This window comes from Ursus arctos, unplaced genomic scaffold, assembly GCF_023065955.2.
Source record: "Ursus arctos isolate Adak ecotype North America unplaced genomic scaffold, UrsArc2.0 scaffold_37, whole genome shotgun sequence".
Classification (NCBI taxonomy): Eukaryota; Metazoa; Chordata; class Mammalia; order Carnivora; family Ursidae; genus Ursus; species Ursus arctos.
Window position 1 is genome coordinate 2,962,697 of NW_026623053.1, and position 26,280 is coordinate 2,988,976.

Consider the following 26,280-nt stretch of genomic DNA (forward strand, 5'->3'; position numbering starts at 1 on the left):
AAGATCCTGCGTGGTTTCTGTTGAACCCATGGCTCAGAGCTATGCTTGTCAGTGTGGGAAGTGCAGTTCAGTATCTCAGAGTAGCAGCATGGGCCCAGCCATCTGGGTGCACATTTTGGCATTTCCACTTAAGAGCTTGTGTGCTTGGGCGCATTCAACTCTGTGCCTCAGTTTCTCCATCTGAATACTGCCCTTAGCAAGCAAAGTACTGCATTGGTGGTGAGGGTTGAATGGTTAGTGTAAGTAAAGCATGCCATGGAAATGCTCAGGAAGGTTCCTTGGAGGTGAAATGTCTCATCTGAGATGCCATAACTCCACAGAACTCAGAGCTGCAGTCAAACTCTGCTGTCCAAGCTCCCAGGCCAGTGCTTTCCCCATGACGCACACCTGCTTTGTCTAAAAAGGACTCCTTTATGTTAAGCCAGACCCGGTGTTTAAGGAGTCACATAAAGGTCTCGGAAATGCTTTTTCTGACTGCCTGAGGACACACTAAGTGGCCATTTCCCAAAATAATGTGCATGATGCTTCCAGAATGAATTAGTTGCCTGACCTGACAGCTATCTGGTCCAACACGACGAACACCAGTTGACTGGTGGGAGAGAGCTTATGTACCTAACATACTCGTGTTCTACAACGTGTGAAACTCTATCATCTTGTGAGATTTCCTCCTCCTACATGTGAGCACCTCAAGCTAAGACCTGTTGCCCAGCCATGCGAGAGACCAGAGCTTCGCCTTTGCACAGCACGCTGGATGCAGACTCAGGGGACCTGACCTGTGCATTACCTCACAACCACATGAATAGAGGCTCGTGCTTTTCTAAAGCTGGAGCTCTATGTGCAGAAGGATGCATTTGTCTACATACAGAAATTCATATGTCTCTTCATCTCAAAACGTTACCTTTTCTTTTTTCTATGTTACTAACTCCCTATGTACATGCGTATCTATCCATCTCTGTCAATGGGTTTCTTGGTCTGTCATTGTGTGTGAAAGGCTGGATACTCAATGGATATATGTAAAAACACATATATTCTCTATTTTCACTAGTCCATACCTCTGGGAGGGTAACACGTTGAGTGAAAGCATATGGCTGATATTTCTGTAAACCTCTAACTTAGGATAACAGCCAATGTAAAAGGTGGAATGTCAAAGAAAACGTGTGTTTTGCTACATAAGCTGACATCTAGACACAGGCTTCTCGGCTGTTTTTGGAGACCTGGTTATATGAATGGAAGCAGCATGTGCCCAAATATCTTGAAGTCAAGACACATTTCAGGAGAAGAGAGTTGAAGGCACATGAAGACAAAAGTAGAGGGCTCCACATGCAAGGATCATGGCGATCACTGTCCACCCTACGAACAAGAAAAAGCCTGAAGACACTGAAAAATCAACCACTCTCGGATCCATGGAGAGGGGAGGACACAGGACAAACCATGGCCCTGAGGAGACAGGAAAGGGAACACAGGGAATCCAGGTTTCCTGGAGCACAGACTCTCTAGCAGAATATACTGTTTCTCCAGCTCACCTGGAACATTCAGCAAGAGACCACATGCTGGGCCATAAAACACACCCCAACGCATCTCAAAGAGTAGAAGCAATACAACAGCTGCTCTCAGACCTCTATGAAATTAAACTAGAGCTCAACCACAGCAAGAAATCTTGGGAAATCCCCAAATAGCTGGAAAATTTTTAAAAATGGTCAAAGAGGAAGTTTCACGAGAAGCTTGAAAAGATTTTGAACTAAACGAAATGAAAATATACGTTGACAAAAATGTATGCAAAGGCAGTGCTTGGGAGAATTTATACTACTGAATGTCATCGTGTTGGAAAGTAAGAAAGATTCAAAGTGAATAGGCTTCCTCCTTAGAAAACAAGGCAAAAAAGAGTCATGTCATATAAAGCAAGTAAGAGAAAAAAAATCCTATAATTGCAGATACCAATGAAATGGAACACAAAAAACTCTCAGACAAAATCAACCAAACCAAGACAAAAGCTGGTTCTTTGTAAATATCAGTAAAATGGATAAAGCTCTAGCCTGACTAACCATGAAGAAAGAGGGAAGACACACATTAACAACAGATGAAAGAGGAGACGTCATGTTGAAAGGATTCTAAAGGAATACATGGAAAAATTCTAGGATTCCTGAAAGGAAAGAGGCCAATTCCTTCAAAGTCACAAAACTACCAAAACCCACTGAAAGGAAATAGATGATCTGAATAGGCAGGTATCAAAAACATTTAACCGATAGTTAATACATTTCCCAGAAAGGAAGAGCCGGCCCCAGATGGTTTGACTGGTGAATCCTATCAAATCTTACAAAGCAAAACACAGTCTTGCTGTGTCATCTAGCCATCTCACTCCTAGGTATTTACCCGGTTGAGTTGAAAAATGTGTCCGCATGAAAACCGGCCCAGGAGTGCTTCTATCGGCTTGATTTACGAACACCAAATCTAGAGGCGACTAAGCTGTCCTACACTAGGTGAACGGAGAAACAACCAGCAATACACCCTTACGATGCAATACGATTTGGTAATAAACAGAGCTGAGCTACTGGAGCACATAGCTGGCTCACTCAGTTAAGCATCCAACTCTTGATTTGGGCTCAGGTCATGATCTCAGGGGCATGATATCCAGCCCCACGTCAGACGGGTTCCCTGCTGAGCATGGAGGCTGCTGAAGATTCTGTCTCCCTCTTCCTCCGCCCCTCCCCACACACTTTCACTCTCTCTCTCTTTCAAACAATAATAAAAAGAAGATTAAAAAAAATAATTGAGCAATCAAGTCACAAAAAGACATCGACGAATGTGAACTGTATAGATAAAAGTGAAAGAAGTCAGTCTGGAAAAGCAACATGCTTTACGGTTCCAACTAGATGACATTCTGGAGAAACGAAAGCTATAGAGATGACAAAAGGTCAACGGTTGTTAAGATTTCTAGAGAAAGGGCAAAGGCATGAATAGGTTAAACACAGGATTTTCAAGGCAGTGAAGTTACTCTGTACATGGTGGATACACGACTTTACACATTTGTCAAAACCCATACTCCTGCACAACACAGAGCAGACCGTCCTAGCGATGCTGGCCTTCAATGAGTATTAATATCGCTACGCTGGTTTGTGATTCGTGACACGTGTTCCACACTGATGAAGCTTTTAAGGATTGTGGAAATTGTGCGCCAAGGGATAAGGATGATAGGGAAACTTTTTATATTATCTGCTCAATTATTATCTTAATCTAAACCTATTTGAAGTAATAACGTCTATTCATTAAAAATAATAAAAGATCTATTTTTCCTAATATTTAATAACAGACTAATGTCCATTCCTTAGCTTCACTATACCTACCATGAAATGTGAACAGACTTGAGTTGCAAATGCCATTTGACTACTGGGGTTATAAACTGATGAGTGACCAGCTAAATTAAAATTGTCACACGTGAAACAAAAATAATATGGCTTGGCATTTTTGTCTTAAGTATGGGACACTGAAAACTAGTGTAATGATTCTTCTTCTTCTTTTTTCTTTTAGAGACAAAGAGAGAGTGTGAGCAGAGGAGGGGCATGGGGAAAGGGAGAGAGAATCTGAAGCAGGCTCCATACCCAGCATGGAGCCCAACACGGGGCTCAATCTCATGACCCTGACATCATGACCTGGGCCCAAATCAAGAGTTGGACACCACCCAGGTGCCCCTAGAATAATTATTCTTGAATCAACTTAATGAATGAATTTCCACGGTACCTTCGACAGAGTCAGAAGTGGGGTGAACCTTCGGCTTTATTCTCCTGGCCAGCTTCCGGAGACCTAGAGAAAATATGGATATTTTCTTCACTTTTGTTTTTTGTTTTCTCAGAGACCATGGGAAATGCATGACAACAGAAAGAGCTGTTGACATCTTGCTATCAGAAGACCATAGGAAAAGGAGTGATAAGTTCATCAGAGTACAAACTTTTGATCCCATGGTTCATCATTTGCCTAGCAAAGCCACCTGAGTCAGAGAGGGCTTTAGGAAGGTCTTAGGGTTCATATAGCCTTCAAATACCCCACAGAGAATGTAAACTGATGCAGTCACTATGAAAACACAATATGGGACTTCATCAAAAAAATTCACAAAAGAACTACCATTACACCCAGCAATCCCACTCTTGGATAAGAAATCCCTTTGAATTCAAGTCTAGATTTCAGAGAAATATCTGCCCATGTTCGGCAGCACTATTTACCAAAGCCAAACTATAGAGACAACTTAATGTTGAGTGGGGGAGCCGGGACAGGAATGGAGTTGGTTCCTTGGGGAGAGAGGTCCCAGAACACCTGACACCTGCCCAGACACCTGAGATCAAGCCCTGCAGCCCTGAACCAGGGCTCCCTCATCTCTTTCTCATATCCTCCAGCCCCGAGTTGTCTGTGGGAGACAGTGGATGCCCTGGGGGAGGTGCCTGAGCCAACAGCAAAGTCCAAATCCTAGCTCACCTTCGCACATCTAGGTTTCAACCCCTGACCCAGAACACAGTGCAGATGCCCCTTGACAAGCCCCTCTGAAGGGCCAGGGGAAGCCCAACTGTGGCCATCCTCCCACAGCATTCACCCTACTAGCTGTCTGATGTGGAGCCTTCCCCGGGACCAGTTGAGCACCCTCAGGGACCAGTGGGCTGCGGGGCTCCCAAGCTGATTCAGAACCCAGGACTTTCCAAACTAATTGTCACATGACAGCTCTACCAAGAATTAGCTTCCCTTCAACTGACCAACCCTGGCTGAGCAGTTCCTGTGAATTAACTGGAAAAATGGCCACCTGGGCTAGTGCTTTGCTGGTTTAATAAATTAAGCCTATGACCTCTAGTATCTCACTGGTATTGATCTAAGTAAGTCTCCAAACTGCCTGGGCTAAGGCCTGGCTAAGAGTGAACCGGGACTGTACTGGCTCTGAATGGGCACCTTCCCTGTTCCTTCCTTCGTCCCCCAGATCCAGTCTTTATAGACTCCTCATCCTTCTCTAAACCCTGCAGTGGCAGGGGACCAAGCCCCAGCTCCTTTGAGAGGGACCCCTCAGGGACGCCTGTGTGGCTCAATGGGTCACGCGTCTGACCTGGCTCAGGTCATGATCTCAGGGTCCTGGGATCGAGCCGGGCCTCTGTTTCTGCACTCAGCTTGGTGCCTGCTTGTCCCTCTTCTCCTCCCCCACCCCACATCCCCCTTACTCACCGCTTCTGCTCTCTCATTCTCTCTCAAATAAAATCTTTTTTTAAAAAATCAGGGAATATGCAAAGGACACATAGAGAGGGACCCTTCCATACCCACACCCTGGAGAAGCTCCCCCATCACGACTCTCCGTAAGGATCACCCAGACCTGCTTTTGCATTTGAATCTATCATCTGCTGTATACTATTTTGCACGTGATAATAAGCAACCTTTTATTGAGAGACTTAGATTCAGATCTAAGCACGACTTTCTGTTGCATTTCATCTCACATCCTTTGTGAGGAAGCTCATCAATTGTTGACGATTTGTCAATAATGAAGTTCTATCATTGAAAACCAAGCACCATTATTCATTTGATGCTGTTTGACTTCTAGTCTTGCTTTGCAAGGCTATGTGTATATAGTCATGAAGCATGGCCTCTCTCCATGCTTGCACTTACTAGCCAACAATGGGAGAGCTCCGGAAGGAGCAAAGGCCCCCACTGGAGCATGGACACTCCCTGGCCTAGCTGGACAAGCGCGTCCAAACAAGGATGATGGACAGCAGGCTGTTACGAGTGTTTGAGTTCTTGTTGGTCACTGTCCCTAAAGTGTGTAGTTCATGGCATTCAAGCATTTTTTTAGGGCTCATGGGGAGAATGTTATCAAATCTACAACACTATGTCCCTGATTCCTTTCTCTCTGTTTTTAAAATAGGCTCCATGCCCAACATGGGGACTGAACTCACGACCCTGAGATCAAGAGTCAAATGCTCCACTGGCGGAGCCAGCCAGGCACCGCTCAGCATGCTCCCTATTCTTATTCTATTTGTGCCATGCCCTGAAGAGTGACCATGCCATGACACTGATTGGCCAGGCACTGACCAGCTCTGGACAGAAGGTTAATCATGAACTGGTTCTTTGAGTCTTAGTTTTCCTTGTCCCAGCAGTGTCCCTAAGGTCACAGGATGTCGGCATGACTAGGGCTTACTCATACTGACAATGCCATCAAACACCATGAAAGGGTCTCCTCCATTCTGACCAGATTGAGGTCAGGTGCTGAGGAGTAGCCCAGTGTTCAAACAGAGTTTGACTGGCTTGTCCTAAATGGTGCCTCCAAACCCTCAGAATCTTTGAACTGAACACAATCATGGCTTCAAACGGACCAGGCTTTCTACATCCTTTTCAGATGAATGACTATGGCAAGATCTGGACATCTATGGCTCAAGAGCTTCCCTGGGCTATGTGACCACCGAGGTGACCTCATAATGACAAACAGTGTTTGGGATTCCCCTTGGCTCAGGGAATTCCTGACATCCATGCAGATGCTAAAGCTTCTTTGCACAGTAACTACTGATCCCATGACTGAGTCATAAGTGCAGTTCGGTTCAGTAGTTAGAGCACGAGCACTGGACTGCAGGCCTGGGTTCACCTCCTGGCTCCTTTACTTAGAGGAGTTCATGAACCTGGTCACATTCATCTCTGTGCCTCCGTTCCTCCACCTGAGGAACAGGGAGAGGAAACAAATCATCGCATAAGTGTGTGATGAGCATTGAATGAATGAACACCTGTCACGTGGTCAGAAAGGTGAATTAGAGGGTCTAGATCTTGTCTGAGATCTCACAATTTCACAAGTTCCAGAGCTGGATTCAAATCTGGGAGTCTGAGTTCCCAGACCATTGCTCTGTGACACACAGCTGCTTTGCCTAAATACAAGCATTTTACCCCAACATGATTTCCTCTGGACAGAATCAGAGGCAAACAACAACAACAAAAAGCAAACGAGCAAATCTATTGCTGTCTCCCTGAATCCACTCTCTGGGGCCCTTGTCCACAAATATCCATGACTGTTCTCTAGAATGTTCCAGTTGCCTGTCTTAAGGTCAGCAGATCAAATGAGATGAATCCCAGTGTAAAGAAAGGGAGGGTCACTGTTACAAAGTCTTGTGTTTTCAAACATGTGAAACAATGTCATCTTGCATTATTTATTCCTCACACAAATACAAGTGCTTCCAAACAAACTAGGAGTTCCTGAGACCCTTGTCAACTCATAGAAGAAAAAAAAAAAAACATAGCTTAGCTTTTGGGAAGAGATCTGGATGAAAGTTCAGGAGAACTAAGAAACACATTACATCAAAACCACTTTAATGTAGACACGTTCTGTTTTCAAGCTACAATCCTATGTGCAAACGTATGCAATCATCTATATATACATATATACTTATATATATAATGCGTGTGTCTCTGCTCTTGTGTCTACATCACCTATTTTTCTTTGTGCATCACTAATAATCTGTGTACTTGCTTATCGATCACTCATTAACTCGTTCGATTAACCAGTTACCCATCTTTCACCATACATTAAAGGCCGGCTATTCATTGCAGCACCGAGAAAAAAAGGTCATGCTATTGTCACCATACTTACGTCTGGGGCGCTGAATGGGACGGGTGGTAGCATACCATTGAAATCTCTAGAAAATGTCATTTTTTATAACACCCAAAGTTCTTAGAAATGGAAATGTGTGTCTGGGGGTCATAAATTGAAACATAGACTCTCATATTCTGAGGATCTCTTTGGGGCAACTATTGATAGGAACGAATCCACATGTCCCCAAAATCCTGAAATCCATATCCCTTTGGGGATGAACGGTACAGGGCAGACATTGTAAGACACTGAGAAAACAATGATAAATGTCCTCCATATCAACCTTTCTGGGTTCACTCTAAATTTCAGAAATGCATAATGTGAATATAGAATTTAGGATGCTTAAAAAAACTTAAATGAACATAGACACTGCCGTATTTCCCCCCCTTGAGAACCTAGGGTGACAAGTGAGGGGTGCAGGATATCATGGAAGTAGTCCATTGTTCTCCATGGAGGACAAAAACCAAGGCTGCTAGCTCAGTAGAACCACCAACAGTAGAAATCAAGGGATAAAACAAAACTATAAAACATGTGTAGATGAAATTGGGAGAGAGGAAATTTTCAACGGTGAGAAAAATAGTTTGAGAAAGAGTGAACTGAGTCCTAGCAAACAGCATTCAGAAGATCATTAGGAACATACCATCACAGCAGGAACCACAGCAGGAACCACAGCAGGAACCACAGCAATTTCCCATTCTGAGTTGGAGCAGCAGAGCAAACACCAATCCCTAGGAATGGGTCAGCTCAAAGAGTCCCAGCTGGAAAGGACAGCAGAGGTGTGGCTCAAGTCACCATGGCGACAGTGTCATCATAGACCTTTCAGAGTCAATGCAGCTGCACAGCGGCCAACTTCTGGTGTCGACAGGGGCCTGTCTTCACAGACAAGGGGGCATGGGAGAGTAAATGCTTTGTTTCGAAAGTTGAACCCCAGTCTTACACTTTCTCACTCTTTTTTTTTTTTGAAAATAAAAGACATGAGGGGGGATGACCTGCCACCCCCCCAAAAGAGTCACTAGCCAAACTTCAGGGTGAAGAGGGAAAAGAAAAACAGATTGAGAATAAATAGAGGTCCCACTCTTGATTTAAAACACCATCCCCACCCATTCTATCCTCCAGTCACCAGACATGTCTAGAATATAGTTTAAAATGGGTCCCAGGTGAAATGAAGAGCAGTGTTCACAGAAATTCCATTCTTCAAATCATATTTCTCTAAGCATATACTAATGAAATTATGTCATTCTCTCACCGTCTATGCAGACTACCTGCTTTTTCTCTGTGTATAGCTGAGAGGACGTACTTAGTTACCTCTCAACCTTTGTGAATTTCTTGGTCAGTATGTGTATGTAAAGCAGACTCTTTCCTGAATAATGAGGGGGGAAATATCACTGTATTTTCACCCCTGCATTTCTGTAATAGTGAACGGGTTGAGGGCAATACATACAACTAGTACTTTTCTAAATGAAGTACTTTAACTACTCCCCAAAATGCAGGGTTCAGTGTGTGTTCTGGCTCATGGATGGGCACTCAATAGACACAGGATTTTGATCTGTTCATGAAAAGTAGCAATGGAAACGGAAGGAACCAGTTCCAAATATACATAAAGAAGGAAACCTTTTAGAACAAAACCAAGTGCCATGGACTTAACCAAGGAACTATAATACATGGTAAACAAACAAACAAACAAACAAAAAACTGTATGTAGTCGGGGAACCTGGTGAATCCTTGGACTCTGAATTTTGGCTCAGGTCATGATCTCAGATTCGTGAGATCAAGCCCCAGAAAATAACGGCATAAAACAACCCCTTTACTTTGGTAAAGTACTACTTTGGTAAACCTGGTCACAAGGTTAGGAATTCATCCAGGACACAATGCTGACGTTAGAAAATGAAAGGTTTCACATATCCACACCCAGGATGATCCCCACTAGGTAGAACTTGGGGTCCATGAAAAGAGCAGCCCTAGGCCCAGTGCCAATAAATAAACGAGGGCTTTCTAGTTCTCAAATCCACAATCCAGAATCCAAGTTTTGCAGGCAGTTGGAACTTCCTGAGTTAGTGAACAGATTCTTTGCAAATGCCCACATCTATTCTTTGCATGTTCCCCAGATCTACTTCCCAGTAGGGTGGCCAGAGGGCAACCAAGGGGAGTCCATGATGCCAGTTGTGTAGCTGAACCTCTCAGCACCTCTTTCAGATTCTATCTGAACCGAATACCCACTTTGGACACTCCTCAGGGTAGCAGAAATCATGAGGTTGTCATTGGGTGTATCTACATCTGAGGTCATACCCATTGGAGAGAAAAAACAAATTCAGCCACTGGTCAGAATGCAGAGCCTGGACATAGAAGAGGCCCACATATTCCTTTTGCATTTCAGTGGCTTCTCTCTGCTCTTTCCACAGTCAATAAACCTTCCCACAGAAATCTGTCCTGAACATCGAACTCAGGATTCAATTAATGATGCCTATAAGAGAGACCTTGTCTCACAATCATTAAGCATGAATCAGTAAAAATGTTGTAAGGAGGGAAATAAGCAAGACCAGACATAGGGGGCAGTATGATTTTTGAAGCCTTTGCTTTTTCTTTTGGACTCTGGGGTAGCCACATCCTTTTCCATATCAAAAGGTTAAGACACACATTAGTAGTATCATTTTCCCCCCACAAAGCCAAGAAAAAGGACGAGACTGTGCTACATGTCTTGCGAGGGAAATCAAGAGTCGAGGCAGGTGCTTTCCATAGGAAATAGATTCCACCTGAGGTCTGGCATGGCAGGGAGACCTTCCACAAGGGCACCAGTCAAGAGCCCAAAGGAGGTGGGGAAGCAACGGGAAAGGAAGAGTGTATGAGGCGATCGCTCCTCCAAAGAATAGATGTCTCACAAGAAACCGAGCTGTCCTGATAATGGACTCTGTCGGGTGGCTCACTTGTGTCCAGAGCAGGACTCAACCGTCAGTCTTTATCAGAGACCTACCAGGTCACTCTACTCTGCACTTGGGACTGAGGGGCACAGGCCCATAAAATGCCCAAAGTCAGATAATTCCCACCTTTCGTGGGGAACCAACTGTGATATCACAATCTCTGAGTCGTTAGTGAGGAAGGGGGCAGTGGGGTCGTTTCGGCATCCACGGCTTCACCTAGGGAATAGCTCTCAGCTAGGCTCCACATCTTTGATCTTGGAAACCAACTTCCCCTACTGCCAGTCGAACCTGACTCCATTCTTCCAAGAGACCACAGAGCACAGAGGACCCCCATGGGGGGGCTTTATGCAGTCAATTGGTGCAGTGGAGGGAGGAGATGTGTTCACGTTTCAAGTACACCCGTGTGCTCTATTTCCTGACACCAACCACAACCAACTCGCCACGTTCTCCAACAATTCAATTCATACTCCACAGATTTCAGAGCTCAGTCCCACAAGTCTGTCCCCACTGCAGAGGCCAGTCACAAATGGGGTGTTCAAGCTACCCACACTTCTGCCCAACCACAAGGTCAGGTACTCCCTCAGACCCCCTCCTTAGGTTTGATAATTTCACTAGAATGACTTACATCCACAAGTGGATGGATAAAGAAGATGGGCTCCATGTATAAAAAGGAATATGACTCAGCCATTCAAAAGGATGAATTCTTACCACTTACATCGACCTGGACAGAACTGGAGTGTATTATACTGAGTGAAACACAGCAGTCAGAGAAAGACAAGTATATGGTTTCACTCATAGGTAGACTCTAAGAAACAGTGCAGAGGATCATAGGGGAATGGAGGGAAAACTGAACTGGAGGTCATCGGAGAGGGAGAAAAACCATGAGAGACATTTAAGTATATGAAACAAACTGAGGGTTGCTGGAGGTGAGGTGGGGGGGATGAGGTAATTGGGTGATGGGCATTAAGGGGGGCGCGTGATGCGATGAGCACTGGGGGTATACGCAAATGATATATTATTGAACACTAGATCTGAAACTAACAATGTACTATATGCTGTCTAATTGAATTTAAATTTTAAAAAAGGAAAAAACAATTATAAATACACTGTAATAAAAGTTATATGAATGAAGGGGAAAAAAAGATCGACTCAGAAGTCAGGAAAGCACTTTACTTACATCGACCAGTTTATTATAAAGAATACAACTCAGGAAACGCCCAATGGAAGAGATGCGTGGAGCAAGGAAGGCCTAAAGGGGGTGGGGAGTGGCGGAGAGCTTCCACACCTTCTCTGGGGGAAAATCACTTTTCCAGAATATTAATGTGTTCACCAACGTCTTGTTCAAGACTTTTTATAACCCAATCTTCAGCCCCCTCCCCTCACAGATGGCCAGTGGCTGGGGCTGAAATTTCCAATCCTTGACTCCCAGTTTGGTCCTTCTGGTGACCAGCCCCACTGTGATGCCATTTCTGGGCCCCACCCTATGTCAGCTATTTAGCCTAAACTCTGGAGAGGTCTGTTGGAGATTTTATGACTAACAAAAGTCTCTCCTATCCCTCAGGAAACTGCAAGGATTTTAGGAGTCCTGTGCCAGGAACCAGAAATTAATTAATTAATTAATTAATTTATAAATTTTCCACAAAGCACTTCTCCAGAAAGGCTAGGCAGACAGGACATTGGCTTGCCTCTTCAAACTACTTCATGGTGGCTTCCCAGAGGGAGATCACCTGGACAGTTGAATGGCAGGATCATCTGTGATTTAAATGCTATTGTTTCCTGAAATCCTTTCATCCTTAAAGTGGAAATACCTAATGGGTCCTAAGTAAATGTCCTTTCTAGTGCTAACGAATGAACACACAAAATCAAGGGCACATGGTCCAAACCGAGAGAGATCTGAAATGCCGATTGGAAACCAAGTCTAGAATCCTCACTGGGCTTTGAGCTGAGACGGGAGAAGAATCTGAACTTAGGCGGATCCCCAGCTCTGCCTGCAGGTCCTGCCTGGCCCAGACACTAACCCAGAGCAGGGTTGAGTTCAAGGTGTCCTGACAGGGCAGAATTCTCCACCTTCTAGATCAGGGCTCTCTGATAAAAACCTAATGCAAGACACAGACATGGTTTCATGTTTTCTAATAAGCACACTGGAAACAAGAGAAATGAAAATGGTGAAGTAAATGTAAATGATGTTTTGGGTTTGGTTTTGTTTTTTAAGGAGGCTCCTGCCCAGTGTGGAGCCCAAGGCAGAGATTGAACACACAACCATCAAGACCTGAGCTGAGATCAAGAGATGGCATTTTAACCAACTGAGCCACCCAGGCACACTAAACAATGTATTTTTAATTCACTATCCCCCAAATGTTCACATTTCCACATGTGACACAAGAAAGGTGGCCACATTTCAAGGGCTCAAGAGCCACTCCGAGCTGGTGCTACCATATTGGACAGGGCAGACAGAGATCGTTTACTCATGGAATCCTATCGGCCAGTGCTGTTCAGGCTCCCTCAGGCTATACTGCACTTTGATTTATGAACATCCTGAAATAATCCACTTCTTCAGACTGAGTACTGAGACTCACATCTGTGCCAGGGATTCTCAAACCCAGAGTCAATGTGGGACAAAATTACGTACATGTCGCCAGGCATGGGTGGTAGTGGCTCAGTAACGGTTTAATCAACCTCGTCTAAACTCTCCTTCTTGCTCTCTCCTCAGCCACCCTCTGGAGAATGTGAGAAACCCATGAATGGAATGAATGATTATCAATCATTTTAATGAATGAAAATAAATTAATGTAGGGCTCCTCTCTACTCGCCTTGACTCCTGTTCTCCAGGCATTTACACGGTGATGAGGCTTCCATTGGCGTTCTCGCTCTCCCTGTATTTACATTCCGTCAATGTCTCTTCGGTCTGAGATTATTTTTACTCCATTAAGGGGTACATAATAGAATATTATACCCAGAGGGTGTATTTTCCCAGTTCTCTGGACACATTCTATTGGCTTCCAGTGGTCCCCAAGCAGGGAGTGCTTTGGCCCCCAGGGAACACTCGGCAATGTCTGGGTACATTGAAGGTTCCCAACTGTGGGGCGGGTGCTACTGGCATTTGGTGGGTAGAGGCCAGGGATGCTGCTCCACACGCTACCAGGCTCCCTGCAGCTCCCACAAGAGTTCCCTTGCCCCAAATGTCAACAGAGCCAAGGTTGAGAAGCCCTGTCTTAAGCCATGTCTGCTAACCCTCTTTAAGAAAAATGGGGGTTCCTAAGGGAGCCTCGCATTGGGCTCTGCATTCAACATGGAATCTGCTTGAGATTCTCCCTCTCCCTCTGCTCCTCCAACTCACGCTGTCTCTCTCTCTCTAAAATATACAAATAAATCATTTAAAAAAAAATAATGAAAAATGGGGATTCCTCCTGATCTCTTTTAACCCAATATTAAATGGTTTATATCTATCTCTATGGAATTAGTCACAGACCCCACTGAGGTAAAAAGGAATACACCTATTCTTATATTTCAATTTTTTCAAAGTAGCAAAAGTGTTTTGGGAAGTGTTCTCTCAAAGCTCACTCTCTGGACCCAGTCATTTCTCCCCAACTGTTTTTCTCCATGATTGCAAATATGTATTTTCAAACATTGTTAGACAAACTGGAACGGGCCCCAGACCACCTGAAATTGGACAACAGCCTTTCCTTTTTGAAAATTTTGCAAGACAGCATAATAGAAACGAGACATCTAAAGTTGCAGTAAATCATATCGTGTCTTTTATCCAAACTAAAATTCATATTCACAGAACAATTATTACTGATCAGCCATTTCACACCATTTTTCACCCCTTGTTAATGCTAATAAAGTGTATGAGTTTTGAATCTGCGGGTGGCTGACCAAAGTGTGACCCCACAGCATGTATAGCCTGTTAGAAGGCTGTGTGCCTCACAGTCAAATCCAACCACCATTTCTAAATATTGCAACTCATAAGTTTCATATTTGCTTTCTTTTGTTCACCACAAATTTGGATACATTTGAAAATGTCCAAGAATAATGAGAATTGTAGACTTTACTTCTGAGATGGGAAATTACAAATAATTTTCATAACATCTTCATATTTCCCTTTTTTTAAAGATTTTATTTATTTATTTATTTGACAGAGATAAAGACAGCCAGGGAGAGAGGGAACACAAGCAGGGGGAGTGGGAGAGGAGAAAGCACGCTCATAGCGCAGGAGCCTGTTGTGGGGCTCGATCCCAAAACACCCTGAGCCGAAGGCAGACGCTTAACCGCTGTGTCACCCAGGGGCCCCCATATTTCCCTTCTTGACATCATACCACAACTTAGGTAAATGGCCTTTGGTTTATTCTTTGCATAATGTCCAATTAAGTTTTCTCCCTTCAATTATGTTATATTGTTTTACAGTACTCCTAGATAAGCAGGAAAGTGTAGGGAGCATGAAAATCAAGAGATAATATAAGGGAAATCAGATTGATTTCAAGTTATAAAATTAAATTCTACATCAATCCAGTAATAACTATTCGTTGTCTACTTTTTGCTGGATATTCCTTGTAGTTGATATCCAAAATCAAGACCACAGACCCAGCTATTAAATTTGTCTCATTCAAAAAGAATTAAGACCACACCCATCCAAAAAGAAAAGAATAGTAACCAATTCTATTAGAAATGTTTATAAGTTGGGTACCTGGGTGCTTCAGTCAGATGGGCGTTGGATTCTTGGTTTCAGCTCAGGTCATGATCTCAGGGTCCTGGATTCCAGCCCTGTGTCAGTTCCACACTCAGGAAGGAGTATGTTCCTCTCTCTCTCTGCTCCTCTCCCTGCTTGTGAGTGCTCTCACTCTAAAATAAATAAATAAAATCTTTTTAAAAAGAGAGAAGGGAGAAAGAAGAAGCAGCAGCATTTATAAGCTGTTCTGGGAGAGCAACATAAAGAAATGACTTGTCTTGGGACAAAAGGAAAGGTTCCTACAGGTAGAAATAATCGAGGGGAGACTGGATTTAGCCGAGTTTTGCCATGTCATTAAGGTTTAATGCGGTGCCTGGATAGCTTAGTCACTTGAATGTCTGACTCTCGATTTTGACTCGGGTCATGATCTCAGGGTGGTGCAGTCATTAAGTGTCTGCCTTCGGCTCAGGGTGTGATCCCAGAGGTCTGGGATCGAGCCCCCTATCAGGATCCTCCCCTGGGAGCCTGCTTCTTCCTCTCCCACTCCCCCTGCTTGTGTTCCCTCTCTCTCTGGCTGTCTCTTTCTCGGTCAAATAAATAAATAAAATCTTTAAAATAAAACAAAATAAAAAAAGATTCTCTCTCTCCCTCTTCCTCTGCCGCTCTCCTCCCTATAAAAAGGATAATGGTTTCCAGAAAGAAGGCAGGCTGAACATTTACGTATGAGTTTAAACTACTCTAATTTGGGGCGCCTGGGTGGCACAGCGGTTAAGCGTCTGCCTTCAGCTCAGGGCGTAATCCCGGCGTTATGGGATCGAGCCCCACATCAGGCTCCTCTGCTATGAGCCTGCTTCTTCCTCTCCCACTCCCCCTGCTTGTGTTCCCTCTCTCGCTGCCTGTCTCTATCTCTGTCAAATAAATAAATAAAATCTTTAAAAAAAAAATAAATAAACTGCTCTAATTTTTAGTAGTCTTGTGAGGAGCAGGTGGTGAAGATGCCCCTCATTATCAAGAGACAGAAATGTTTACTAAACTGAGCAGTTGTGGAATCAGATGGGTCCTTGCCCTCTGCTGGGCATTTCAGATAGTAGAATGGAGGAGGGGGTAAGCCTGGGTGGGGACAGGGAAGAGGGAAGAGCTGGCATAGTTTCAGACGCAGCACCACCTAGCGGCCAGCTGTGTTTGCGACCACTGGACTCACCAAAATTTCAGGTGTCACTCAAGCCCGAAAATCCACCAGGGCTTTCTCTATTTGAAGAGAAAAACACAAAATAAGTGAGGCACAACAAAAACCCCTCAAATTTCTCTGAGGGTTCGCCAAAAAGGATATTTAAAATATGTATAATTTATGAACTGTTGTTATGACCTTCCCATATTATGAATCTCACATAGATTTGGCTTCATGGTTTTGATACACCTGTATTTTTATATTTCACTGTGCAATAAAACATAGTAGCAATAAGAGATTTCTTTTTTTAGTCACTGAGTGGCAATAAAATCAACGTGAAGAATCCATCTCAGAGGATGGGAATGAAGCAGAGCCAAATGCCATCCCCCTTGCTTGGTTCCCCATGATTCCTTAGCAAATACGTTGTGTATCCATCACTCTGGACCTGCACGTTCTAAATAGCTGAGCTAAAGTGAAAGAGAATTTGTACCGATATTAGTGACGGGTGACTATTAATTAGTAAAGCTGAAGGCTTTAATCTTAAGAAAATATGAGTCGAGTTGAAATTGGAATTTTACCTTCCATGGTGTGGATTAACGATGAAGCATGAATTTTTACAAGTATATATATGGAGTAATATATATGGAGTAATGTTGATGAAGTTAAATACATGACTGATTTTGTCCCGAAGACAAGAAAAAAATTATACTTATTGGCCACAGGCAATTCTTGAGATTTGTAAATACTCAAATTCAAATTTTCTGAACGTGTAGCTCCCTTTGAAATTTTGGTCAATGCTGAATAAAATCATTTGTGGCACAAGCTTTCTGTCATCAGCAAATCGTTTTTCTCCTAGAATTCAATTAAAATGAATCAGATTCAAGAGGTGAATGCTGGTATGGTAGGTGGGAAGAGAACACATTCACAGAAAGTGCCCCTTGTGCATCATTCTTGTTCCAGAACCGAGTCACCTTTGGAGGGAGTGGGAAACCCGAGAAGAATCTCACAGAGGACACACCCAATCTTGTGCAATTTTGTTTCTAACTTCTCAGGGTTCCACAAAAGGCAAATATGAGAGAGCAAAGTCTGGGGAATGAAGTATTTTACTAATACAGCAAGTGTTTCTGAGCCCAACTCAATCCCAACACAGCATGTGCACCTAGAGACACTGGGGGCACTTGGGCTCTCTGCTCCCGGAGCTGTGGGCAGGACTAGATTTTCAATACCCACGCTGGAGAGATGACCAAGTCTTCCTTTTCCTTAACCAAATCATAGCTTGGACTGTCCCACAAGATGCTGAACTGAGCTCCCCATTGACTGTTTCCACCCCTCAGCTGCTGCTCCGGGTCTGAGTGGCGGCCAGGTGGGACCAGCTCCCCGAGCTGGAGGCTCTCTCAGCCGAGCCTGGCAGCATCCGGCAGACATCTAATGTGACCCACCTGCATCAATCATAACTTTTCTAGTAGCCACATTACAGACAGTAAAAGGAGAAAAGTCAAAAGAATTGTAATTGGAAAAATGGTATCACACCAACATGCATTTACGTCAATGAGACAGTGTTTAAAAATCTCAATAAAATAATTTAAGTTCTCTTTCTTATTCTGGTTTCGGCATCCAGTGTGCATTTTACACTCAGAGCACATCTCAATTCAGGTGAGCTGAATTCCAGGTGCTTGAAGGCCACGGGTAGTTGGTGGCTACGATATCAGACACCCCAGATCTGGTTCATTTCACCAGCTCAGGTCAAAGCTGAATGACCAATTGCACCATTTACCCTAAATAGCATCTCAGATATCAGAAGTTCCGGGCCAAGAGTCATTTATTTATATTTATATTCATATTCATATTTGTATTATGCTATAGGCCATATTCTTGTAGAGGGATGAGAAATACTAGGTACATGACAGGTTTATGCAAGCAAAGAGGATAAAACCTCAAGCCCTCATGGTCATTTCGGTCATTAAGAAACTCCAGTATACTTATTATTCCCGAGAGTGGGTCTGGCCAAACATTTTAAAGAATGAAGCAAATGTCTCATCTGCCTAGGTTATCCAGAAAAAGCTATGTACCTAAACTGTGCTTATATCCGCGGTCGCTAGTGCATCAATTCATGGCCGAAGGAGCACCATGGGAAAGGTTTGTCGTGTCCCTTCTGCTCTGTGGTCACTCAGAAGAATGAGATCAAGACACAGGGTCAGTTGGGGGAGCTGGTGTCCAAGATCAGGGATCTGGAGTCCTGGGTTCTGGGACGCACGTCCAGGGACAAGAAGAAGGAACTGGGCCCTGCTAAGTGAGCTGCTGAAACACAGAGTCCAACCCAACCTTCCAGTCCAGAAACTATCCTGTGGGCAAGGAAGCTTCACCACGGTCCCAGGGGAAGGCAGGGAAGCTCCTCTCTATGCAAAGCTCCCACTGGGGAAGTTAACGTACTTAACTCCAGGTGAGAAAGGCCAAGTCCCGCCCTCTGGGTCTGTGAGGAGAGGGAGTCTGATGACAGAGGCTGAGAGTGGGGACCCTGCCCCCACCCCACCTGCAGTACGACCCATCCTGACACCGGCACCTGCACAATGGACAGAGACCTGAAACTGCTCTCTTTTCCTTGCTCACATTCCTTCTTCTTCCTCACTCATCATCAAACCCTGCCTGTGACTTTCAGATAAAAGCCAATCAGTACACCTCATGTTAGCATCATTACTCTTATGCCTTTATATATTCCCGCAAGAAGAGGGGACAGAAGACACTGCTTTTTCAACTATAATATAAGTTGTATTTGTTTTATTTTTTACAAAAGTGGAAAGTGAAATGTATGCAATTTTAATCCTAACTGCTTAACATATTCTGAATTCGCACTGCATGGAATTTCCTTCCCATCTCAGTGCTTCGTTTGGTTCTCATGTACACGAGTCATCTCCAGAGCCTGAGAAACGCTGCCGCGAGGTGACCCAGGCCCTCCACACATCTCCACAGAGGCAAGAAAGGAAACTAACTTGTTCAAATTCCTCTCCTCTGTCAGGGGAGTGACAGGGGCTCTACAGCAGGTGCGGCCCCACCAACACTCGTGCCTGCCAGCGTTTGCCCCCAGAGCCGAGCCCTGGAAGGACTGGGGAGGCCCCGGGCAGGCCTGAGGGGAGGACCCAGGGTGGGCCATGACCACAAGGTGGGAAGCAGGCCCATCGCTGTGTAGCTGGAGCAGCAGGTTTGACAGGAGCAGGGACTCTGGCTCTGGTGCTCAGAGCCTCTGTCCTGGGCCTGGCCAGTCCCAGGAGCTCAGTGGGACCGTGAGAGCCATTGTGTGCAGCCTACCCAGCAGCCTTCACACAGACCTCTAGAATTCCTGCCAGCCAGGGAGGGTCTCCGGGCCACTGCATCCGGGCCTCTCTCCCATGGAGCCAAGTGCAGGTTTTATTCTAATCCCAGGACCGGGGATGTGGGTGAGGAGAGGAGGAGAGAGATGTGCTCCAGGGCTTGCCACCCACCTCACTTCTGCAGCAGGACCTGGGAGCAGTGTGGGAGCCCCACAGGGAACATTCTCTGTGCCGCCCTCCCTGGCAGCAGCCTTTCCCCCAGGGCAGACCTGAGGGTGGCCCCTGCAGGGGCTGGTCCGAGACCGAAAGGTGCAGAGGGAGACGGTCCCCGGGGCCTCCCGCACCTGGCTCGCAGGGAAGCACTCTGTCTCCAGCTCAAGTGTGCAGGACAGACTGTATCCCACCAGACCGCCTCTGGCAGGGGTCATACCACACCCAACCCGGTAACTCCCCTGCTCAGTTCCCAACACACGAGATTCAAACATGAACCAGGTTTGCTGCTTGGCAGACTCAGAGCAGGAAAGAGCAGGTCTCAGGGAAAGATCATCTTAAATAGCAGAGCACACCTGAAACCCATCCACATAATATCTCCTACTCTTTTGTCATTGATATATGAAGAAAACAAGACAAACATCACACATATTTACTTCTCTCTGATTTCACAACCCTAGTCTCCCACCTCAGTCTGCAAAGTAGCCGGTAAGCCAGACTGCTCCTGGAAACCTCCTCCCTAGATTCCTACCTGAATGTAGCTCCCTTCGGGAGGAGGGGGCAGCAAGCAGAGAGAAGAGTTGAAATGGGAGAGCACGGCAGGGGAGAGGGAGGGAAGAAGGAGAGATGAAGGGAAGGAAGGTCAACCACCAGTTTTGATTTTGTGGTTCCTAGTGTGGATGACACAGAGGCGGTCTGTCAGGCCTTCTCTCTTTCCAGAAAGTAAATGGAGACTGGATTGTTTGCCAGAGCTCGCTGACATTACGGTGACCACATTAACTCCAGGTAGGTGTAATCTGAGCGCTGAGCACGGGCCAGGCTCTTTTCACAAATAAGCTCCTTAACCCCCCACAGGCCCTGTGATCTAAGCTCCCATCCTACCCACAAGGAAACTGGGTCTCAGAGAGATGAAGTGACCTGCCCAGAGCTGCACAGCACATAACTGGACAGGCTGTAATTCAAACCCAAGTTCCCAGATTCCAAATGCCAGAGACTTGACTGCCACACTGTCCCACTCTCCAAGGAAATTGCTATTTATTGAGCTCCTACTATATGCTGGGCACTGTGTGAGGCATGAGGGATACAGGGATGAATAAGACAGAGCCATTCTATGGGCAGCTTGTCATGTGTCGTATGCACTGGGAACCTCGAGGATACAGCCAACTTGTTCCCAGCATCTAATATGGAGCGTGGCCCACAGCGGGGTCTCAGTTGATCTTGGCTGAAGAAATGCACCCACATGTGCCCTTGGTTGCTTTCACTGATGGAGTCGCATGACTGCTGCCCATTTTAAAGCCAGCAAAATGGCACGACCAGACTGAAAACCAGAGCTCTGGTGCGCTCACTGGAACCAGACTGAGACCAGGAGCTCCGGAAGAGCGCAGGGGCGGCTGGCGATGTTAGAAACACAAAGGACAGGGACGTGCGGGCCCTGGAAGTGAGGGCTGGGACACCGGGTGTGGGGTACACATCCCAGGACGCTGCAGGGTTGAGCAGCACCAACAAAATCAGAGTTAAAGTGGCCAGAACATCAGTGGAGAACGGCCCGTGATCCCCTCTGTTCTGAGACAGAGGCTGAGACTCAGCCACTGCTGCTCTGACTCTCAGAAAATACACAGCAAACCGTCAGAGAAAGCCACCAGAGAACAAAAGCCTGGAAATACCGGCTCACAGTGTGCCCATCCCCCTCCCCCCTCGCAGGCGACAGGGAGACGCTACCCAAACAGGGTTGTCTGAGTATCGGTGTGGCAGGCCCCTCCCCCAGAAGGCAGGCTGAAAAATCAAGAAGTCCACATCCCTAAGATCCCTATAAAACAAGGACGCACGGCCTGGGTCCCGGTCAATAATTTGGGCTCTGGACAACCCCGCAACCTCTCCTTATAAGAATGACAAGAAAGAGAAATCCCCCCCAGCAAAAAAAGGACAATGAGTCTGTGGCCTCTGCCGCAGAACTAATGGATATGGATATAACCAAATTATCAGAAATGGAGTTCAGAGTAACAGTGGTCAAGGTGATGTGTAGACTTGAAAAAAGTATTAACGAAAATGTTAATGAGAATATAGAATCTCTAAGGGCGGAAATGAGAGCGAATCTGGCAGAAATTAAAAATTCTATGAGTCAAATGCAGTCAAAACTAGAGGCTCTGAAAGCCAGAGTGAATGAGGCAGAAGAACGTATCAGCGAATTGGAGGATGGGTTAGTAGAAGAGAAAGCTAGAATAGAATCTGGACTCAAAATGTCCATGCTCAGGGAATGTAGGTTACGGGAGATTACTGACTCAATGAAATGTTCCAATGTCAGAATCATTGGCATGCCCAAAGGGGTGGAGAAAAACAGAGGTTTAGAAGAGATATTTGAACAAATTGTAGCTGAAAACTTCCCTAATATAGCAAGGGAAACAAACATTCATTTCCAAGAGGCAGAGAGGACCCCTCCCAAGCTCAACCATGAAAAATCTACACCACGTCACATCATAGTGCATTTTGCAAATCTTAGATCCAAGGATACAGTATTGAAAGTGGCCAGGGCAAAGAAATTTCTCACGTACCAAGGCAAAGGTATCAGAATTATGTCAGACCTGTCTACACAGACCTGGAATGAGAGAAAGGGTTGTGGGGGAGGGGGCATTTTTAAAGCTCTTTCAGAGAAAAACATGCATCGAAGGATCCTTTATCCAGCAAGGCTGTCATTCAGAATTGATGGAGAGATAAAGACCTTCCAGAATTGCCAGTCATTGACTAATTTCATAACCACAAAACCAGCCCTACAGGAGATATTAAGGGGGATTCTATAAAAGTAAAAAGGCCCCAAGAGTGATACAGAACAGAAAGTCACAATCTATAGAAACAAAGACTTTACTGGCAACATGGCATCATTAAAATCATTATCTCTCAATAATCAGTCTCAATATAAATGGCCTAAATGCTCCCATAAAACACCACAGGGTTGCAGATTGGATAAAAAGACATGAACCATCCATTTGCTGTCTACAAGAGGCTCATTTTGAACCTAAAGAAAAATTCAGACTGAAAGTAAAGGGATGGAATACCATCTTTCACACCAATGGACCTCAAAAGAAAGCTGGGGTAGCAATTCTCATATCAGACAGAATGGATTTTAAACTAAAGACTACAGTTAGAGACACAGAAGGGCACTATATTATTCTTAAAGGATGTATCCAACAAGTGGATATGACAATTATAAATATATATGCCCCCAATAGGGGGGCAGCAAGATACACAAGCCAACTCTTAACCACAATAAAGAGGCATAGAGATAAAAATATGCTAATAGTAGGGGACTCAACACTCCATTATCAGCAATAGATAGATCACCTAAGCAAGAAATCAGCAAAGAAACAAGAGTTTTGAATGCCATACCCGATGAGTTGGACCTCATAGATATATATAGAACACTACACCCCAGAACCAAAGAATACTCATTCTATTCTAATGCCCATGGAACATTCTCAAGAATAGACCATGTTCTTGGTCACAAAACAGGTCTCAACTGATACCAAAAGACTGAAATTATTCCCTGCATATTCTCAGACCACAACGCTCTGAAATTGGAACTCAACCACAAGGAAAAATTTGGAAGAAACTCAAACACTTGGAGACTAAGAACCATCCTGCTCAGGAATGATTCGATAAACCAGGAAATCAAAAATCAATTTAAGCAATTTATAAAGACCAATGAGAATGAAAACACAATGGTCCAAAACCTATGGGATACTGCAAAGGCAGTCCTAAGGGGGGAATACATAGCCATCCAAGCCTCACTCAAAAGAATAGAAAAATCTAAAATGCAGTTTTTATATTCTCACCTCAAGAAGCTGGAAGAGCAACAGAGGGACAGGCTTAATCCACGCCTGAGGAAGCAGTTGACCAAGATTAGAGCAGAAATCAATGAATTAGAAACCAGGAGTACAGTAGAGCAGGTCAACAGAACTAGAAGCTGGTCCTTTGAGAGAATTAATAAAATTGACATACCACTGGTAAGACTTATCCAAATGAATAAAGGACCCAAATTCATAAAATTATGAATGAAAAAGGAGAGGTCACAACCAACACCAATGAAATTGAAGGATTATTAGAAACTTTTATCAACAGCTTTATGCCAATAAATTAAGCAATCTGGATGAGATGGAGGCCTTCCTGGAAACCTATAAACTACCAAGACTGAAACAGGAAGAAATTGATTTTTTAAACAGGCCAATTAATTATGAAGAGATTGAGTCAGTGATAAACAACCTTCCAAAAAACAAAACTCCAGGCCCAGATAGTTTTCCTGGGGAATTCTACCAAACATTCAAAGAAGAAATAATACCTATTCTCCTAAAGCTATTTCAAAAAATAGAAACAGAAGGAAAGCTACCAAACTCATTCTATGAGGCCAATATTACCTTGATCCCCAAACCAGGCAAAAACCCCATCAAAAAGGAGAATTACAGACCGATTTCCCTAATGAATATGGACGCCAAAATCCTCAACAAGATCCTGGCTAATAGAATCCAACAGTACATTAAAAGGATTATCCATCATGACCAAGTGGGATTCATCCCTAGGATGAAAGGGTGGTCCAACATTCACAAATCAATCAGTGTCATAGATTTTATCCAGAAGGAAAAATTCAAAAATCATATGATTCTCTCAATAGATGCAGAAAAAGCATTTGACAAAACACAGCATCCTTTCCTGATTAAAACCCTTCAGAGTGCAGGGAAAGAGGGTACATTCCTCAATCTCATAAAAACCATCTATGAAAAGCCTACAGCAAATATCATTCTCAATGGGGAAGAGCTGGAAGCCTTTCCCTTAAGATCAGGAACACGACAAGGATGCCCACTCTCGCCACTATTATTCAACATAGTACTAGAAGTCCTTGCAACAGCAATCAGACCACAAAAAGGGATCAAAGGTATTCAAATCAGCAAAGAAGAAGTCAAAATGTCTCTCTTCGCAGATGACATGATACTCTATATGGAAAACCCAAAAGAATCCACTCCCAAACTATTAGAAGTTATAGAGCAATTCAGTAATGTGGCGGGATACAAAATCAATGCTCAGAAATCAGTTTCATTTCTATACACGAATAATGAGACCGGAGAAAGAGAAATTAGGGGATCCATCCCATTTACAATAGCACCAAAAACCATACGTTAACTTGGAATTTACTTAACCAGAGACGTAAAGGATCTATATTCTAGAATCTATAAATCACTCTTGAAAGACATTGAAGAAGACACAAAAAGATGGAAAAGTATTCCATGCTCATGGATCGGAAGAATTAACATAGTTAAAATGTCCATGCTACCCAGAGCAATCTACAATTTCAATGTTATCCCGATCAAAATACCAATGACATTTTTTGAAGAACTGGAACAAATAGTCCTTAAATTTGTATGGAAGCAGAAAAGGCCCCGAATCGCCAAGGAACTGTTGAAAAGGAATAACAAAGCTGGGGGCATCACAATGCCAGATTTCAAGCTCTACTACAAAGTTGTGATCACAAAGACAGCATGGTACTGGCACAAAATCAGACAAAGACCAATGGAATAGAAGAGAGAACCCAGAAATGGACCCTCGGCTCTTTGGGCAACTAATCTTTGATAAAGCAGGAAAAAAACATCCGGTGGAGAAAAAACAGTCTCTTCAATAAATGGTGCTGGGAAAATTGGACAGCTACATGCAAAAGAATGAAACTTGACCACTCTCTCACACCATGCACAAAGATAAACTCCAAATAGATGAAAGACCTCGATGTGAGACAGGAATCCATCAAAATCCTAGAGGAGAACATAGGCAGAAACCCCTACGACATAGGCCAAAGCAACCTTTTTCATGACACATCCCCAAAGGCAAGAGAAACAAAAGATAAAATGAACTTGTGGGACTTCATCAAGATAAAAAGCTTCTGCACAGCCAAGGAAACAGTCAAAAAAACTAAGAAGCAGCCCACGGAATGGGAGAATATATTTGCAAATGATGCTACAGATAAAACACTGGTATCCAAGATCTACAAAGAACTTCTCAAACTCAATACGTGAGAAACAAATAAACAAATCATAAAATGGGCAGAAGATATGAACAGACACTTTTCCAATGATGACATACAAATGGCTAACAGACACATGAAAAAATGTTCAAAATCATTAGCCTTCAGGGAAATTCAAATCAAAACCACACTAAGATACCACCTTATGCCAGTTAGAATGGCAAAAATGGACAAGGCAAGAAATAACAATTGCTGGAGAGGACGTGGAGAAAGGGGATCTCTCCTACATTGTTGGTGGGAATGCAAGTTGGTACAGCCACTCTGGAAAACAGTGTGGAGGTCCCTTAAAAAGTTAAAAATTGAGCTACCCTATGACCCAGCCATTGCACTACTGGGTATTTACCCAATGATACAGACGTAGCGAAGA

The 26,280-nt window shown here is 44.2% G+C and overlaps 1 protein-coding gene across 4 annotated transcripts in view; it reads right to left on the bottom strand.

Annotated features, from left to right (window-relative positions):
* Positions 1-26,280, bottom strand: part of LOC125282233 (uncharacterized) — a 154,170-nt gene that overhangs the window by 23,140 nt on the left and 104,750 nt on the right. For 2 of the 4 annotated variants that reach the window (XM_057306436.1, XM_057306434.1), the window contains 4 exons: positions 16,374-16,420; positions 15,191-15,345; positions 8,232-8,464; positions 3,736-3,798 (listed from right to left, as the gene is read on the bottom strand). In XM_057306436.1, coding sequence (XP_057162419.1) covers positions 3,736-3,798; positions 8,232-8,286 — 118 coding nt within the window. In that variant the 5' untranslated portion in view covers positions 8,287-8,464; positions 15,191-15,345; positions 16,374-16,420. The remainder of the gene's footprint in view (positions 1-3,735; positions 3,799-8,231; positions 8,465-15,190; positions 15,346-16,373; positions 16,421-26,280) is intronic. The other 2 variants (XM_057306435.1, XM_057306433.1) reach the window with 2 other exon arrangements.